Genomic DNA, 19,785 nt, shown 5'->3' with positions numbered 1-19,785 from the left:
CTAGTAGGTCTAAATCTGGACAATTGTACCATCTACTAGGGTAGGTAACTCTAGTAGGTATACAACTGGACATTTGTACCATCTACTAGGGTAGGTAACTCTAGTAGGTTTAAAACTGGACAATTGTACCATCTACCATGGTAGGTAACTCTAGTAGGTATAAATCTGGACAATTGTACCGTCTACCATGGTAGGTACAATATTACTGTGGGTAATAAAAAGGACCCTCTGCAGGAATAGTAACTATAAGTAGATTGCAAAACAGGGCAAGGGTAACATCTACAATGTTCTAGAAGGTCTCAAACAGGGCACTTTCCATCGTGAATTAGTTAAGTTTTTAGCTCAAATATAATTCAAATCTACATAAGACTGTTGTATAAAATAAAGCATTGAACTGTCTTTAGAAAAACTCTGATGACAGACATTACACATTGCAGCATCAGCCAAAATGATGATTGCCTTCAAAACTATCAGTAATGAAAAATATAAACTTCATATTAAGACAGTTCGATGGAGAAGAGGAAGCTCATTGTAAAATTCAGAAAGTATTGACATGGATGTCTGATACCATTTGTATTGCATTGTTTCAGAATATGATTCAATGATCCGGCGACTTAGTGAGAGGGACCAAACAATTGCTGAACTACAAAGTAAATGTGACCGAACTGAGCAGCAAATGCAGAAGGAGCTGACTCTTCAGAAACACAGTTTGGAGCGGGAGAACACATCGACAGAGCGCGACCTCGACGTCACCAGGTACGTTATTAGGTTTATTAGGATTGTGACCAGGATTGTGTTTATACAAAATCATCAAGTATGTTCCATCAGTATTCTTTATAGAAGAACACACCTGGTTTGATAGTAACATTGACCAGGATTGTCTATATCATTGAAACATTCAATGAATAAAATATGATTTGGTTTTAGAATTACGAAATGATTATTATATTAAACTCTAATTTAATATCTGTATTATTTTCAGCTGATATTGCTAAAAAAAAGTGTATACATCTGTCTTTCTGATTGTGGGTATACTTAATCTAATGAAATTGTAAACATTCCTGAATCTCACTATACATGTATGTATATACATAAATATGTAACTGGTACCATAACAATCCTCCACAGACTAATTTATTATCAGTTTTCCTTGTTGCTGGTTATGATTATATAATACAAAAAATGTATCTAATCTTAAAGAGAGGAGAATTCTGTCCTCAAGGAAGAGCTCAAACAGAAGGAAGCACAGCTGAGCAGTTTTGGACGTACACTGAAAGAGCTTGAGGATGCTAACAAGTCAGTATTCACACACAGAGGAAACTTTTATTAACTGATTTTTTGACTAATGGCTATTGAATTGATAACTAAATGAAGTAACTTATTAAACACATTGTGCTTTATACTAATATGAATATTGATTTAGGTTTGCTTAATTATCAAACTTCTAAAAATTAGTAATGCAATGCAAATTGTAGGGAGAAAGTGGAGCTGGAGGGTAAGATGAGGCACATGGAGAGTACAGTCGGTGACACGGATCTGTTGACACAAAGTCTCCGCAAGGAAACCATGACACTACAGGAAACAATTGCCAGACAGCAGGTAATTATTAACATTAATACAGGGACACTATAGGTGAAAAAAGTCCTTTAGATTGTTGGAGCTTATGGAAAGTAGCTGTTTGTAGAATTATTAAAGCTATCAAAATGTTACTATGTTGTAAGAAACACACATGCATTGAACTGTTCTTGCATGCAATGTACTTTCTGGAAGATAACTTTAGAAACACTCTCCTCAAAATACATTAAGCCTTCAATCCATGGCTTCCCTATAACGCTTCTCCAAGACTACCTGGTATTTAATAATTTCTCTGGCTGAATATCCAGTCATCATAGACAGATAATTTAATGTTGTTGCAGAAAGAATTGGTTCCAAATATACTAATGGGTGCTACTAAAGTTTACGCTGTTAAAGTTCAAAACAATTTCTTTTGACAAAAGATGATTTGATTACAAACTGCTCATTTAAATTAACCAGCTTCGTCTTCATAGTATAGTTTATTATACTGTTATAAAAATGACACGTCTGTTTCCCATAGGAAAGTCTGTCCACTCTCCAGCTGGACCACTCAGCTCTACGGGATAAGATGAGGATACAGGAGGAGAAGCTGACTGACCAGATCCTTGTCCTGGAGAAGACTAACAACGACTTACGAAACCAGTATGATGGGGAGAAATCCTACCTAAAAGACAGCCTGATGCAGGTAGTGATACTGGAGTAGTGACAATGGTGTAATGACATCTCATATTCTAATGACATAATCTTTCACCCCCTTGGAGGTGAGGGAGATCTTAAGTTGAGATACGTGAGGCTTGCTGAGTTTGTCAGCCTGAGATTGAGATATGTATCACAACAATATGAACCGTTATTGTATCAAAATTCTCAACTTAAAGACCAGCATCTTGTACCCCATCCCTCCAACATAATGGGGCATGCTGGAATCAGGGTGTCTGAGAGTTCACAGAGATTTATAGGGAAATTCTGTTTACTGTAAAGTTAAAGTAACTCGATCAACTTCTGTAAAAGGGGGTGCACATTATCAGGACCCAAGGGAATTCTTCACTTGTAATTCACCTGATGTTTTCTTCACGAGAAGTTCTGCCCCTTTTAAGGAGCAGGTTGCATTAAGTTAGCCCTTAATCTGCAATTTCAGAATTAATTATCCGTCATTTTATCTTTAAAATGTTCAACTTCAGGCTCAGACTAGAGTGGCATCTGTGGAGTCAAGTCTGGCGTCCGCCATTGATAGTCGTGACAAACTTCAGATCAACAGTAGGATGCAGGAGAGATCACTTGAGGAGACTAAAGAGCGCCTTCAGGAGGAGATGACGAGTCGCAAAATTGCAGAACAAAGGGCAGAGTCGGTACAATCCCAGTTACACGAGCTACGGAAAGATAAGGTGTGTTATCCTTTTTATGCGCCATCAATTGGTTGGCCAGATTGGATTCCTGGAAATAAAATGAACTTGTTTTCATAAAATCTAGAAATAATTTTGTGTTGAACAAAAGGGTTTAAAAAATTATGTTAAAAAAACTATGCCTTCCTGATTTTGGTTTATTAATTGTTGTATATTTTCTTTTTTTTTTATCTTAACTACCACTTAGTATGTGATGGATCATGGTTCAAAAGTTTGAGATATGTAACATGGTACCAAATGTTTCAACAGACACTTTCTTAACATAGAATCCTGTCAGTAACAGATTTGATGTTTAGTTCCAGCATACATATGTATCATGTAACATATCTAATTATGAGCTATTGACTTGGGCCGTACATTTCTCTACTTAGATCTTCAATATAATTATGTGTCTGTGTTTTTACTCAAAATATGAAAGTTTACGCTCCTGGATATTTACTGAAAAATATAATCAGCTTTATAAAATTCGGAAGCCAATAAGGTTTGTAAATCGTTTAGGTTTGTAAATCGTATCTTGTAGTTTTTATCTGAAGAAAAATTGAACCAAATGGCCACAACTTTGACAAAAACGGAACAGATGGTGAAAACAGAGAAGGATCGCGCCAAACGTCTGTCAGACCAGCAACAGGAACTGGAAGCCACTGTTTATACACAGGAGTCATCAACAAAGGCCAAACAGGATCAGTTAGAACTTCAACAGGTAACTACCCAACAATCTGTGGGTAACATACAGTTCTCTAACGAAACATTTACAATTATACAAGGTTTTTATTGTTAGGCAGGTTTTCTGTAACTTCAGGAAGACATTTGAATATTGAAAACTTAGATGTTAAAACACTATCATAGTCTTAATGAATTTTGATAGACACCTTACACAAGAAAGTTATCATTAAACAGTCATGTAGTGTACAATGGGAAGTAATCTACACTCAAACAGTATGGTATATATACCTCTACTACAGGAAAGTAAACATGTTGGAATATAACATCTCTACACCGACCGGGTACACAAACTTAATAGTTCTCACGACAAGAACCCTAATATGTTGTTAAACTATATAAACTCGGTGTGTATGTGATTTGGATGTGTTTCTTACTTTAGGAGTTTGAGATTGATGAGGAGATCCTACTGGAGCCTCTCCCAATGGTACTCTATAGCCTGTGTGTGTGTGTGAGGCATCTCACATCAGTGATAACAATGGATTGAAAATTGATGTTTCTTAAAGCAACAGATTCCTCTATTTTGCTTGGCTTATCATTTTGCATTTGTCTGTTTGCTGCCAAAACAATTTCATGAGATTATTGTTATAGAACCACAACATAGAAAAATGTACAGGATACTGACAAGGGAGATAATCAGATTACTTATAATTGTAAAGGTCCTATTTTTAACATTATACATTTTGTACATGTATATAAATGATTACATTTGTATGCCTCCGTACAACTTTGTCAGGGGCATACAGTTTTACCCCGATTCAGTCCGTCCAGCTGACTGGCCACTGGCGCAATATAGGTTTAAAGTCTTTTAGCTAGCTTTTTTGGGTCATTTTGGGGGGGGGGGGTCGAGGTAAAGCAGGAAACTGTGAATTCATATTGCATAAACAGATATCTTGTTTTAATGTGTATGATTCAAACTATATTTCTTCATTAATTTATGGCATTAATAATTTTTATCATTAATACAACTATAATTAACCTAATTACTGCCCCTGCCCCTGCAACCACACTCCTGCTTTTTTCAGGGCAAATTGATACAGATAAAAGTTCCTTACCTCACTGATCGGCTTATACATGTATGATCTTCTGTCTTTTAAACAAAGACTGGATTGTTTTTCCTACATAGAGATAATTTAATAATATTATGTTGATGAAAAAAAAAGGTTGTTATTTTTCCATCTGAATTTACGTAGAAGCATTTCCATGTTTAGAGTTTTATTAAGGTCACCCTTTTTATGCTTTTTATGAATGCACATGCACTTTAAATTAAGTCCAATACGGTATATATTACTTGTATACATGGGGCCGCAGTGGCCGAGTGGTTAAGGTGTCCCGACACTTTATCACTAGCCCTCCACCTCTGGGTTGGGAGTTCGAAACCTACGTGGGGCAGTTGCCAGGTACTGACCATAGGCCGGTGGTTTTTCTCCTGGTACTCCGGCTTTCCTCCACCTCCAAAACCTGGCACATCCTTAAATGACCCTGGCTGTTAATAGGACGTTAAACAAAAACAAACAAATCTGTATACATAACAATTTCATCATATCTATCACATGTAACAAATGTCAAATTCATCTTTGTACATCAGATTCTATACCTGTATTTGTGATTCTTTCCATATACTACTTCCTTTCCTAACCTCCTCCTACAGAGTAAAGGGGTATATACACTGTAGTAACTGCTTTTTCTCTAGATCTGTCTGGGTGTGTGCATGATTCCGTCAATAGCCCAATTCTTTTGTACAATATATAATATATACAATATATGTACCCCTCAGCAGACTTAGCTCATTTGATTCTAAATCAGATGTGGTTGACAATTGGTCCGTATTCAAATGGTCAAAAGTCACACTATACTATTTTAGAAAAATCATTTCAGTCATAATATTATATACCATTTTAATAGACGATAGGGATAGATGTATATATCTTTGTGAGCCCCCACTCACTTTAGATTTGCTCTTAATATATAACTTCAATTCACATACTTTATTATAATCCTGTAAACTATACATTCTTAGTGTTGTCAGTATTACAGATATATAATAGGTATCTGTAGCTCTGGGTACTTTGATGTTGTTATATCATACACGTGACATAACTTTAATCTGGAAGAATTATTCTCATCAGTGCTTAATAATTAACTTATTAGCCAAACTCTGTATTTTTATTGGTTCCTTTTTAATCTTTCAGTACCGTTGTCGACTATAGTCGACATAAAAATGTGCTCCCTCTTCCCCGTTGTTGACTATAGTCGACATAATTTCAAGCTCCCTCTTCCCCCCTGTCGACTATAGTCGACAGACTAAGTTGACGTTATTAAAATGTTGATTTGTTGAAAACATCACCCGACATATACAATCCTCCGATGCAATGACATTGAACACGTTGAACACTTTTGAAACAAACATTTTTGGTTGATATATTCGTCTTTATTTCGTTTGGGTTGCGTGTCTTTTCCATTAGAGTATAATGGTGATGTTTTCTTAATATGTTGTTAATGTAAACAATATGGCGGCTTAATTGCTACATTTGCATTTTACATAACATTGTCTCGGATGTTTAAAAGTGTTTAATCTGACATCTAGATATTATTTAGTTAAATATTTCTTAGTAATGTAGAAAGATAACACTAACCTTTGTGTTTCTATTTGAAAAATACAATGCACCAAATTGCACATGTTGTATGCCATTTTGTTTAAACTTCTGGGGGCGAGACTAATAACTTCTTCTGGTACGGAATCCGGAGAGAACACAAAGTACGGAAAGAGTAAAGAGATTTTATCCTGCCTAGTGCATGTATTACAAGATGGTGTGGATGTTAACCTATAGCTGTTTTTGTGATTGAAAAACAGTTAACTTAGATGTAGTACTGGATGCTTCTAACATATACAGACTAAACCTGTTTCCTTCTGTCATGGACTAATCTTTCTGCTGTTGTAGTGAATGTTTTGTTTTTAGCATTAACTGTTTAATTATCAACTATTTATTGTATCTTAATGATATTGTCAATTTTTAGTTATTAAAACAGTAAAATGGAGTAGGCACAGGCATATCAATTCCCTTTCCAGAAACATGAAATTAGTTAATATAAGACAGAGTAGTTTTCATGTGTGTTGGATTTAGATAATAGGTATAGTAAGACAGAGAAAGTAGAGTGCATGGCAAAGAACTAGGTTTGCAATAAATGTTGTTGATGCAAATACAACAGTTCCAACTGAACAAATTCAGAAAAGAGCTTTATCAGCCTAGTTTCTTTGAATTTCATTTTCCTTAAGGATTTCAATTTTGCTTTGTGTAATTTACAAGGAAAACTTTAAATTGTTACTCATTAAGCTTGTGTATTACCATAAATATTATAGCCAATATTAATTTTTCTAATCACCTTGTACGATGTACATGTATCTCTAACACCCTGTTTTATGACTAGTGATGGGCCTCTCATTTTCTTATAAGGTATTATTTCCTCATCTTGTGTCCTTTATTTTAGCTTCCCCCAGTATTGAAGTGACATGTGTGTGTTTTTTACAGAATGAAATTGGTAAACTCCGACAGATACTGGAGAGTCAAAAGCAACAACTAAACGCCAAACTTAAGAAAACTACAACAGAACTAAAACAACAGCTGTGAGTATTTAACACATTACTGGCTTGAGGGGGGAGGGCTATTTTCTTTAACTTATTCTATTTTATACTCATATTTTTCTGAAAAAAATATAAATCTTATAAATATCCCTGTAAACAACATTTCATTAAGTTGGACTTGAAACCTAAGTTATGATGACATTTGACAATTTAATTGGTCTATGATGCCATGAAGTCACCATTGAAACAATTTTAAGAAACCAACAGCTAGTCAGATTTCTATGACTGTACACCTGTTATTGTTATGTTTTCGTGGTACAATTTATATCATATAATAATAATTGGTGTTATTACACTAAACAGGGGACATTTATTTAGGCATGTAAAAATGCTTGATTATCAACATGCCAAGTGTAATTAAGCTCTAGACTAGTTATATTAAAACACATGGTAAAACATTTGATGTATGGCAAACAATTATTTTTTTACTTACCAGGTAAAACACACAAAAGACTATCTGCATAAAGCACATGATCAAACTTTTTTTTTTAATTTAGTATTCATGATTGTACAGTATGACTTTCTTGATAACGTCACAACAACGTTTGATCAATTATTGGGTTCCAAAATTTCATCAAAAAATTTTGATCTGATGATTGTTAATGTTGGATAAAATCTAAAATTTCTGTCATAAATGTTTTCCTTTTTCTATTTGTTAGTGAGATTATAGAGGAGGACCGTGTCAGAGTTATCCAGCAGAATCAGTTGTTGTCAGCTGATGTAGAGAGGGCCAGAGACCAACTTGCCATGAAAAACAAGGAAAACCTTCAGGTAATGACCTTTGTCATTCAGTCCAATCTAAAGATATGTAAAGTATTTGAGATTGGGCACAGCAGTTACGTTGTCATGAGTCAGTTATTTTCTTAGTTAATAATAGAATTTTGACAGTTAAAGGCTTTGATTTATATAACTCAATTGAAAGAAGGATGCTTTTGGATACACTTGTCAACATCTGAAAGGTATATGGAGTTGTCCCTCCAGCATTAATTAGTCCAGAGTATTGGGTTCCCTTAAATTTCCCTATTTTAACTAATCAATGAAATACCTCAAGATTATTAATGTTACATTGTAAATGCAGAGTGTGAATAGGATAAGCATCACATACAATCTCATTGTAGTATGTAGGAGTAGTCATTGTGATACCAACATGAGTTTTGTTCATCATTGTGTTCCTTGTACCCACAGCTACAGGAGACAATCCTTAGTCAGGAGGATCAGGTCAGGGAATACACACTCAAAATTCGCCGTGCAGATGATGCTCGCAAAGCTGAGGAGGAGCTGCAATCAAAGCTCTCTTCCAAGTAAGGAGACGCACTGTGATGTACACAAATTACAATAAACCAATTCTTAACAATAAAGAAACTTGATTGTACAAAGGATTCTAGAATATTATATATATATATGTGTATTTTTTAATTATTTTTTATATATATTTTCATGCAATTGATTTCCTGTAGTTGACAGCGTTGCATTTATTTACCCTTTTAAGGGTTATATAAAACTGGTAATGGTTTGAAATTTGATTACCAGGTTGTAAGAAATACCAGGTATGTATGATAATTATTAAGTTGCTTTACCGAATTAACCAGTTATATATCTCCTGAATCAAAGGTTTGTCTCTTGCCATTGTAGGTTTGCTGCCCAGGAGGAAGAGCTAAAGAGAATGAAGATATACTTATCCAAGAAAGCAGAAGAGGCAGGAGACAATGAGAAATCAATGTGGTAGGTTGGCAAGGCATCTAAATTGTTTCTATGACCTGAAATATGATAACTCATTCAATGTAGCTTTACAACATCGGATCACTAGAAGTATGACTCTCCTCCCCTGTATCTTTCAAATCATGTTCATTTTCAATTTCCTGATTTTAAGTTTGGTCTTTGTATTATCAGGATGGACCTGAACCGTTTGATACAGGACATGAACCGCCAGCTCCATGAACACATGGAGTCCCAGAAATCTGGTGGACTGGACTCCAAGGACAGGGATGGGAAGCAGTTGAGTAAATACAAAAAACGTGTTATAGATCTCGAGTCAGAGCTGAGTACAGAAAAAGCTGTTCACCAGATAACAAAGTCTTCACTTCAGGCACTTGAGGAAGACAATCAGAGATTGAGACATCAGTACCACGCCATGCGGCGCAGAGACAATGTAACCTCTGACAAGTAGGTGTTTTTTGGAAACATGTATTACATATGGCCGTTAGATTGAAATAGCCAAGATATGTAAGCTTAAAAAATTTGTTTAAATTCATAAAAACATAATATGAATGTCGCAGTCGGCAAAATAATATCCGATAGAAAAAGAGCCGACCAGCGGCCTCTTATGTTATAGGAGTATAGTAGGGTACTGATATTTGACATGTTTTGGATTTCGACATTTTTCCAATTTTTGAACATATCACGGGTTTTCAGCTATTCATGAACTATGTCAATTAAGGTTGAGTAAAACAAGTTAATTCGGTCATGTACACAATATAAATCTTATTTATCCAGTATGCAAAATAATACCAAATGAATGTATGTATTTTGATTACTGGTATTTATTGACAAACATTTGCGAGATGAGCTGTTATGCTGTTCTACAGCAGCTCTTGTTATTTAAAGGGGTTGTTTGATTTTTTTTGAGTTCATAACTTGATATCAATGATTATGTTTCATATAATGCTTTTAATTCATTGAAAAATGTTTCTTTTTTCACAGGAAGTACAAATCACGGATGGAAGCAATCAATGAAATCATCGCTAAGTCACAGACACAGGCACAGGCAATGTTAGCTGCCAGTGGATACTATGATGACCCTCAGAAGAGTCTGTACTCACCAAGGACAGACTACAGAGGTTCTCCCGACAATTCTCTGGCCAGTGACCTGTCCTTCAATAGCACTGGGCCAATGGTGATCCCTCCTTACACAGGCTCCTCCCCTACCAAGCCCACGATAGGGACAGGGTCACCACGGAAATAGAAACTGGCTATAACAATAATATAACTAGAGAACATGGACTTAATAACTTAATGTTCCATGTAGGACATAGTGTGTCGTCACTTCTCAAATTATAACTCTAAGGCGTCATTTTACATGTGTTTTGGTTTCAAAGGAGAAGTCTTCTCTCCTTTTGAAGAAAACTAAGAAAGAGATTTAACGTTAATGAAATGTGAAATATAAATACTTGTTAGGACGTAACAGTATACTGAGCTACTGTCTCGCCCAATGAATTATGCAACAATTCAATGTGATGCAAATTTCCTTAGAGAAATGATAATTACATTTGATGAATGAAATATGCCAAATATCATACATCATACATGTATTTCATACAGCGATTCGATATCTGTACAGTCAAAAAGTATTTTCATACCTCAGGTATGCTTGGTATTTAATATGCATGAATGAATTTTTGATCATGTAAAAAGGAGATGCTTGCTGTATGCATGAATCATTCGTCAGCTGTCGGACATTTGATTAATAATCAAATACAATCTGAAATATATTGATTCTAGAATTACCTTATCAACACAAATGTTGCTCACTGCTTTCTTCACCACATGAAAAAATAGTATTCACGGACAGTTTACTTATTATTGTTTTGAAAAACAATTGTGTGAAATGATGTGGTGTATCAGTGATATATCCTCTCCTGCCTGCATTTGGTGTGAAAAGAGCCAGTGTATAAATAGAATAGGATATATGGAAATCTTTCATTAAATATTACTTTCATCTTTTGTGTACATCTGTTTGAAGATTCAACTAATTACTCGGTGATGTCATTTTTTTATATAACTTTATCATTCATATACATTTTTGCTCCTCTGACATTGTGCATTATAGCACTGTTAGAGCTCATGAAACATATGTTCATGAAAGTTTTATAATATACATTTTAATACATAATGTACACAAGAGATATTAAAAGGAAATATACATTTTCATTTACATTTTACAAATTTCATAGCTTACATTCCAGTTTCGTTGCTTGTGTCATTGTCCGATATATGTCAAACATTCCATTACCCATCCAAATATATTTAACATTATTAAAAGTCAATTCTACAACTAAATTTTACTGTAATCATTTAACAAAAATTATTTCTTTTATTATTTTAACTTATTTTTTAGTATAAGTAATTAAGTTGTGGTATCAGACAAGCACTTTGAGAAAGGAAGTTGGGTAGGTCCTTTTTCTCGGTGTATTTCCGTCCATATTGTGATACAAAATGTGATAGCATTGTTACTGTAGGTAACAGATTTCTGTTTATATATACATTTTATTTACAATTTATATTCATTTTAATATTAAATTATAATAATTATTTATATATTTAAATTATTAATTTAAAAGATAAAATATGTAGTTGATCATGTTCCATCCGTTTATCCTGAACACTTACAAACAGTAATTGTCCTGAGTTGGCCTTGAAACTATAACTGCATTCATACTAAAGGCTCAGTATTCAGTAAAACATTTATCCAAGGCTTTTACAGGGATTTTCTTCATCTTATTTCTTAAACTGTTTCACTGTTTTATTTCATGACATAGTGTTAGAATTTTAATTTGTGTTAAAATGAGTTAATTACTGTTGTGATTTCTACAGATGGATTGAACAATCAATTTCGATTTTATAGGTGTGGTAATATACTTAGTTAATATAAGAGTTTAGTTAAATCTGTCAAGTTGAATATCCTATGGATCAGATCAGATGTCTCATAAGTTGAAAGCCAGTATCTGCACTCAGAGTATTTCTCAGGTGTAATTTAGATCATTTATTTAAGTGTGCAACACAGGTTTATATTTTACCTATGTTCATAATGTACTTGATAATGCATGTATTCATTAACATGTATTTACTTTTTGTTCTTGTTTAAAGTTGTTGGAAAAATTTGGGGCAATACTATCCTATTGAGATTGTTGTTTGTCTTGAAAAGGACAAGATTTTTTTCACTGAGGCAGTCTTTTCTACATCCTGATAAATGAGATTGTAGCTTTTGGTAATAAACATCAGCTGGTCACTTAGTGGATAACTGGTCAAAATCACTTAGTGGATAACTGGTCAAAATCACTTAGTGGATAATTGGTCAAAACAGCAATACACTGTTACTTTTGGAAAAACACTTTTAGGTAAATAGAAATACTTCATAAGCCAATTTAACATTGTTTTGTATGTAGCACAATTAGGTATAAAAAAACAAACACAACTGCAAATTTGCAATATTGCATGTGTTCATACTGATGTTTTTATTGATTCCAGGTGTAAAGTTAATGTCTTTTTTTCATGTACCATAATAATAACTGGTTTTGTGTTTATCCCAGCTAATCATTGTCAAATCCGTCCACTGTCATATAGGGTATTGGTGCAAAACACAGTCTACTCAGTATTTTAAGTTGTCTCGTTAAAAAAAAAATGTTTTGTGTTCATACCTTTTATATTTTATTTAACACTATCAGGTTGGTTCAGACAGTCACAGTGACTTCTGTTGTACAAGGAAAAATCATCAAATTGATTCATCATCATATTGAAAAACACAAACAAATGCGTAATGCAAAATTGTGTACAGTATGTTGTTATTAACCAGTCTGCTTTCATATTAATACTGTATGTATGTCGGAATCACGCCTGTAGCTGCTCTTTATTGGAATTAGGTGTTTGGTTATAGATTTAAGTCGAAATTATTTTGGTATAATTACTTTGTTATTTTTCTGATATTCTAAATATAAACTTGCCAGAAACACTCGTCTTCCAGTACATTTGTTTCAAAATCAAAAGGTTTCATATTTCAAAAAAGATAGAATGCATTATTTTCCTTTAGGGAATGTATATAAATAAACCATATTTGTGTTGTTTTCTTACTATTAATCCTCTACATGACATTTAAATGTCGTTGCACAACATGAAGATTTAAAGGCAAAACATGCAAACTCAATGTTAGAGGTTGTTCCAATCTCGCCACAAAGATTACCCATTCTGAGTACATTTACATCAAACTAAGCTCACTAATCCTGATTCTGTTGTCTACACAGTTAATATTTTTACACTGCTATGTTAATTATATAATATATATACAATAAAGTATACATGGTAACTGGAGAAGTGAGTTGTTATGTATTTGGATCCTAATGTACTGGTAAGGCCAAAATATAATAATTACTTGGTTCTCGGGCCCTACCTTATCTGTTTTTTCACCAATAAAACAATGAAAGAAATTCACTCACTGCCTCATCTCTTTTCAGAAAAATTGGCCTGAGAATCAAGTAATTAATTTTGTTTAGCCTAATGTTTGTACTGGATTGTTGCATTGTAGATTCTTTGTTATCTATGGTCAATCAACAGGCCAAGCTGTCATCTGCAATTTCGCTATCAAAATCTGAATGGAATTAACTTTGATGTGTTGAAACATTTTAAATCATTGATGGTAGGTATGTTAAAGGGGGTCTTCCCCGAACACCAACTCTGGTTAGGGTGGGGTGTTTACATAGGGATTAAGGTGTGTTGATAGGGAGTTATAGTCTGTTACAGAAATATCCTCAGTGTAAGAACACAGGTAAATCAGAACACAGGTAAATCAACTCACCTGATTCAAGATTTAAAGATTTTATTCACTATTCACAAAGTGTGTAACAAGAGGTCAATATGACAAAACAATGTACAAAGCTTACAGGGTAATAACATGAAAATACAAGAGTGTATATACTAACGATGTTATAAACAATGTTATCTCACTATACATACAAATTGTATAATAACTACAATACAACATGAAATAATATACTTATCTATTATCTACTTGAAATACAAAGTTTTTCTACAATTTTCAGGAAATGACTCACTCTAGATAATAATGACTTGTTTCATATTTCAAACATACCTTCGATTTTAGTTAAACTTGGATTTATATAGTAATAATTTGGAATGTATCTGTGTCTAAACTCTGTCACTAAAATATCATTGCATTGAAATAAATAGTGGTATTCATCACCAATACCGTTATGACATAATAAGCAATTACGATCATTACATGGTATACCAATTCATCTACCAGTTTCAACAGGTAACTTTAAATTTGACATTCTAAATTTGCTGATAATAATGCGCTCTTGGGAATTAAGCTTAATTAGGTAAGACTCAATGTTAAACTGTTTTTTAAAGATAGAGTAAAATTGTCCACGAGACGATGATTGGATAGTAGAAAACCAGTTTTGAATGAATTGGTCACATAAACGTCTTTTAAGCAGTGTTTTAAAAACAGTTTTATTTAATGTGCAAGGGGTTTGGTATATCCAAATGTTGTTAAAACCAGTATCATTAAGTATTTGTTTTATGTAGCTAAGCCATTTAAAGTCTGCTTCTTGACAAATAATCTAACATATACACCAAGAGTATGTTCACATAAACTATCAATTTCTTGCAAACAAGAACCATTATTTTGTTGAAGATAATCTTCTAAATCGTTAAGGTATATAGAAAAAAAATGGTGACAAATTTTCGTCTTGTTTTAAACCCACGTTACACGTGAACAAATCAGATGTCTCACTTCCGTTTCGAACACATGATTTAGTGTTATTATATAAATTATTGATAACTTTGAAAATTTCACCCGTGAGGGAAGAGGTCTGCATTTTTCTCCATAATCCGATACGCCACACCGTATCAAACGCTTTTTAAAATCAATAAATGAACAGTATAGTTTTTTATTTTTAGAGAAATAGATAGAGATAAGAACATGTAGTATGAAAATATTTTCAGTGGTTGAGTATCCTTTTCTAAAACCAGATTGTGCTCGAGATACATGCATACTGCTTGGTTTTTTTTAGTGTACATGTTTACATATTTATATATATTTTAATATAATACATGTATTGTCATTATAAATAGTAATATATATATATTTAGTGCTTTGAATTTAGGAAATAGCTTCTGATTTTTATTTGTTTTTATATATATATTGTAATCTGATATTGTTACTATTGATAATAAAATATATAGTTAGGCATAGTGCTTTGGAAATTTGATTTTTTTTATTTCATTTTTATTACTAGTAAAATCATCTATATGATAGTGCTTTGTATTAGAAAACTATATATCTGATTTATTTACCTGAGTTGACCCTTTTTTTTTACCTGAGTTGGTATTCCATATTGAAACAGGCTATAACTAAACTTCAAAGAACTTCCTACAATAACACCTCCCTTTGTCTTCACCAGAGTTGGTGTTCGGGGAATGAGCCTGTTAAAGAGTGGGAGCCAACAAAGTATTGTTATTACAGAGGAACCCACTTATTTGCATATTGCTTATTTGAATAACCCGCTTATTTGCATAAAATTCTCAGGTCCCGATTTTTTCTTCTTTATCTTTGTATTTTAATCCCGTGTATTTGCATCGACTAAAACACTGACTCCCGCTTATATGCATATAATAAGAATTCAAAAAAATCGAAAAATTTTAATTGATTTTAGTGTATTTTTGTGATTTTCCCTTAATAAAAGTTTTATGAAATGTGTTTAACTTACATATTGATTTGACACGATGTACAACGTTATCAAATCATTGGTTCACACTTCGTCATTACAGGTTACGGTCGATGCATCGATATCGATATTTAGTTATTATCCAGACCATATCAGTAGCATTGTGCAGAAGAATTACTGAATAAAAATAGTTGTATGCCTCATCTTTTGATGAGATTTGTTTATTTATTGTAGCATCGATCCAAACCTGTGTTCTGTGCACTTTGTATTGTAATTGTATTGTAATATGATTGCGCAATCATGGTTTTCCTGAACAACACTATTTCAATTTAAACTTCAGAGGGATTCAACTCCAACTTCGCTGAAGTTTCTGATCGGTCTAAAATCCAATATGGCTGCCTTCTTGAAAAATAACATTTTAAGTATAACCATTATACTGCTACCAGAGACCTATAGTATATAGGTCTCTGCTGCTACTGAGTACAATATGTCAGTATATTTCAATGGGTGTATCTCTGAACGCCAACATTTTAAATTTACCTGTAGGGCAGTTTGTTTTGATAGTGATTATAGTCTTTTTCCAAAAAGGAGTCTCAATGCCAACAGGTAAATTGAAGGATTTTAAATTAAACATCATGTACTTATATGTGTATTTTTTTTTTAAAGTTTAATATATCATTTCTAAAAAAAAATGCAATACAATATTATATTCGTGAACATGATTTTTATGTCAAAAATTATTATTTTGATTTATCACAGTTTTAAAATTAAAGTCTTAAATTATAACTGGTTTTTTTCCAAAAAAATGTCTAATGAGATGAATGAAATAGTTAAATATATACAGCTTTATATAGGAAAGTGTGTCCAAACAGCAATACACATATACATTGTATACACTCTGTACATATAGGTTGAGTGCACATTCGTTGAATTTTGATACTGGTAGATACGCCATGTGAAAGTTATTAAGATGTAGATGAAAATCATCTTATATTGTTGTGTCAAACTTATTCGGAATTAAGAGTGACATATTTCAATTCATACTTTTACCACCGACCATCAGTTTACAAAATAACGGAATTTTGGAAGATATTGATTCATGCTAAGCTTAGGAGAAAATCACTTTTAAATTTTATATCATTTATATTTGCCATCTTTTTAACATAATGTATTTTTGTCTTGTTGTTTACAAATACAAGATGCTTATGCAAAGCGTACGATTTTCAAATGAACTCCATTTCGATATATAACATTAACAGATTCTTTGGAATTTTTGAAAATAAATATTAAGAGAAGATGTTTTCCTACTTTTCAATTTCCTACTTTTCAAAACGTGATTATGTATACAGTCCAACCCGGTTATGACGAATTTCTGGGGACCCCTCAAATGTTTTCGTACTATACGGGTTTCGTATTATGTTGGGTCATATTTCCAATGTGCAACACCATGTATGCACGCACAGCACATGTACACACGTTTCAGGTTACACTTTTCTCACTTAAACTAAACAAACCGCATGTTAATTTAATTATTTAATATCTAACATAAAACGTTTAAAATATTGTACATTGAAATTTACAGTTGGCGTATTAAAATGGCTACATAGTTCATGTCACGATCACGCTAATCACGTTTTGCAGCTGCGAAAAAAACTTACTGACCAGTGTTTGTTTGACTCTTTCCGAGATGAACTTACTTACAGTCAAAACAATCTTGAACGTCATTTTGATTTTGAACGAATGATTTCAACTTGTCAAGGCATTCGAGGGCTTCGCGATCTGTAACGCATGTAAACTTCCGGGTCAGTTCCATCATCATCGTCATCATCGCTCTCGTTGAGCTCTGTTCCTTTCACACAGAATTGATTATGTCAGCCTCAGTAATCTCCTCTGATGTGACAATACTAATATGAAAGGTATACTCATTACTTAAATGATTTTTTTATCTATTATTCCTGTTTTTAAAAATAATGTTAGTTTGTACGATCCCCGTTTAAATCAATATGCTAATAACATTGAACTCATTCTCGAATATCAGGAAGGGTTTCGAAGAATTTTTTTTGCGCCTTTATAGATTTTGAAAAGGCGTTTGATAGTGTATGGCGAATTGGTCTTTTTGGAATAAAATTTTGATCAATAATATCAATAATATTGATGCAAATGTTTTCGGATTATTAAAAATTTATACAATGGTATCAAGGCCAAAGTAAGTAAAGATGGTATATTCTCAACTGTGTTTTTGCGTTCTTCCGGGGCCCGAAAAGGCGAAATCTATCTCCGTTTTTAAGATTAAGAAATAACCACATTTTTTAATCACATAAAATATTACTTTGTTATTAAATCATGATAATTGTACATATTGTATTTTGAATGAAATTTACAGATTTTTGTCACAAGAAACTGAAAAAGCTTATCCAAAATCTAATTGGCTAGAGTTTGTAAAACAGAAACTTTTTGAACTTGGATTGGGTTTTATATGGATGAGACTTGCTCTTCAGTTTATTACCCTTAAGCTTGATCAAACAGCGTTTACAGGATCAAGCTAAGTAAACTATATTTAACTCTTTGAATATTTCTAGTAAATGTGATCTGTATAAGTATATATAGACAAAAAAAATGATGTTATTACATGGTACATTGTATCATATATTTGTTGCTTTTTGTTGAATGTGGGCATGTACAAAAAGCTGGGGAAAAATATAATTATGATATATGCCTAGTGAAACACAGGTAAATCTCAGGTGACTGTACAGGACATCTTATATGAAACAGTATATAATTGCATCCCCATTGTTTCCTGAAACAACACCTATCTATTGTTAAAAAAAATATTGGCGTTCAGAGAACACCCCATTTCAATAGCAATAGGGCGTGTTTAAGTCACATGACCAGTCTGTTTACCTTGCATGATGAGCTGAATGGAGTCTATGGGTGTGGACAAATCGGGATGTATTCTGATTACGAGCAGTAACATAAGTATTCTTGTAGGAGCTACTGAACTGTAATTTTAATACTTTACACTAGATTAAGGTAATTACAAAACATGGTTGTGGACAATTTTAGATTTCATACTTATGTACATGTAAGAGAATTAAATTGAGGATATGGAGCTTTTCCTTTTAAAAATAATGGCACAAAACTGGCACTGACAACCTACAGTGTATGGGACCCGACTCTACTTCTCACTACTGTCAATAGAGGTGTGTGGATAATGAATACCTTCTCTAGCTAATTGTTATCAAAGACCAATGTGCACCTTAATTTCATGGCCTATCATCATTGCTAACCTTGAAATATTGAACTCGGGTCCGTTTACCTTTTTGTATCTTGGTTGAAAAAGGAGATCTTTAATACAGTGGAGAGGATAACAATATCATTCTTAGATTTTTTGATTTTTTCTCAACGCGTCACATATTTGGTACAATTGGCAGTTTAAGGTCACAAAATTCTTGATACGCATTTGTTCTATAATATAATAAAGAGGACAAGATGGATATTCTTCCTGTTCATATTTCTCTCAGGATCTGATGCAAGACTTAATGTCTTAAACAGGACATTACAGACTATGACGTTTATAGATTAACCCTTGTACTTCTCCCGACGGACAAAACTTCTGAATGGTCACTGGTATTCATGTAATTCCTGACTAAATAGGCCCATTAAACTCTTCCTCCTTTTACTAAACCCCAAAACTGTGTGAAAAAGCTTTAAATTACAGGTTACGTAATGACCTTGTCAAGTTGACACACAAGCAGTGGTGAAATTACCACGGTGACTGAAACAAGACAAAACCAGTGATTTGTAATCAGTAGACTGACGGTGAACCCTACTGATTGACTCATATTGCTGTCTTATCTGTCGCAGTCCTGAGGAGGGTTTTTCATGAATTATCAATGGCGAATTTCTCCAAACAGATACTAGAGGATATATATATGACTATCGATTCATACATTGTATATGATTATATTTAGGTTAGAAGATAAAACTG

The 19,785-nt window shown here is 33.2% G+C and overlaps 1 protein-coding gene across 2 annotated transcripts in view; it reads left to right on the top strand.

The window, feature by feature from the left end:
- LOC117334096 (nuclear mitotic apparatus protein 1-like) overlaps nt 1–13,419 on the top strand; it is a 56,285-nt gene extending 42,866 nt beyond the window's left edge. The window contains exons 29-41 of one of the 2 annotated variants that reach the window (XM_033893544.1): nt 591–756; nt 1,201–1,296; nt 1,476–1,599; nt 2,096–2,260; nt 2,754–2,957; nt 3,496–3,675; nt 4,078–4,122; nt 7,226–7,320; nt 7,998–8,109; nt 8,524–8,639; nt 8,971–9,060; nt 9,229–9,501; nt 10,039–13,419. In XM_033893544.1, coding sequence (XP_033749435.1) covers nt 591–756; nt 1,201–1,296; nt 1,476–1,599; nt 2,096–2,260; nt 2,754–2,957; nt 3,496–3,675; nt 4,078–4,122; nt 7,226–7,320; nt 7,998–8,109; nt 8,524–8,639; nt 8,971–9,060; nt 9,229–9,501; nt 10,039–10,300 — 1,928 coding nt within the window. In that variant the 3' untranslated portion in view covers nt 10,301–13,419. The remainder of the gene's footprint in view (nt 1–590; nt 757–1,200; nt 1,297–1,475; nt 1,600–2,095; nt 2,261–2,753; nt 2,958–3,495; nt 3,676–4,077; nt 4,123–7,225; nt 7,321–7,997; nt 8,110–8,523; nt 8,640–8,970; nt 9,061–9,228; nt 9,502–10,038) is intronic. The other variant, XM_033893545.1, reaches the window with a different exon arrangement.
- Nucleotides 13,420–19,785: the final 6,366 nt, after the last annotated feature.

This window comes from Pecten maximus, chromosome 9 (genome assembly GCF_902652985.1).
Source record: "Pecten maximus chromosome 9, xPecMax1.1, whole genome shotgun sequence".
Taxonomy (NCBI): Eukaryota; Metazoa; Mollusca; class Bivalvia; order Pectinida; family Pectinidae; genus Pecten; species Pecten maximus.
Note: the sequence above shows the minus strand (reverse complement) of the source record. Positions and strands in the feature narration are given on the sequence as shown.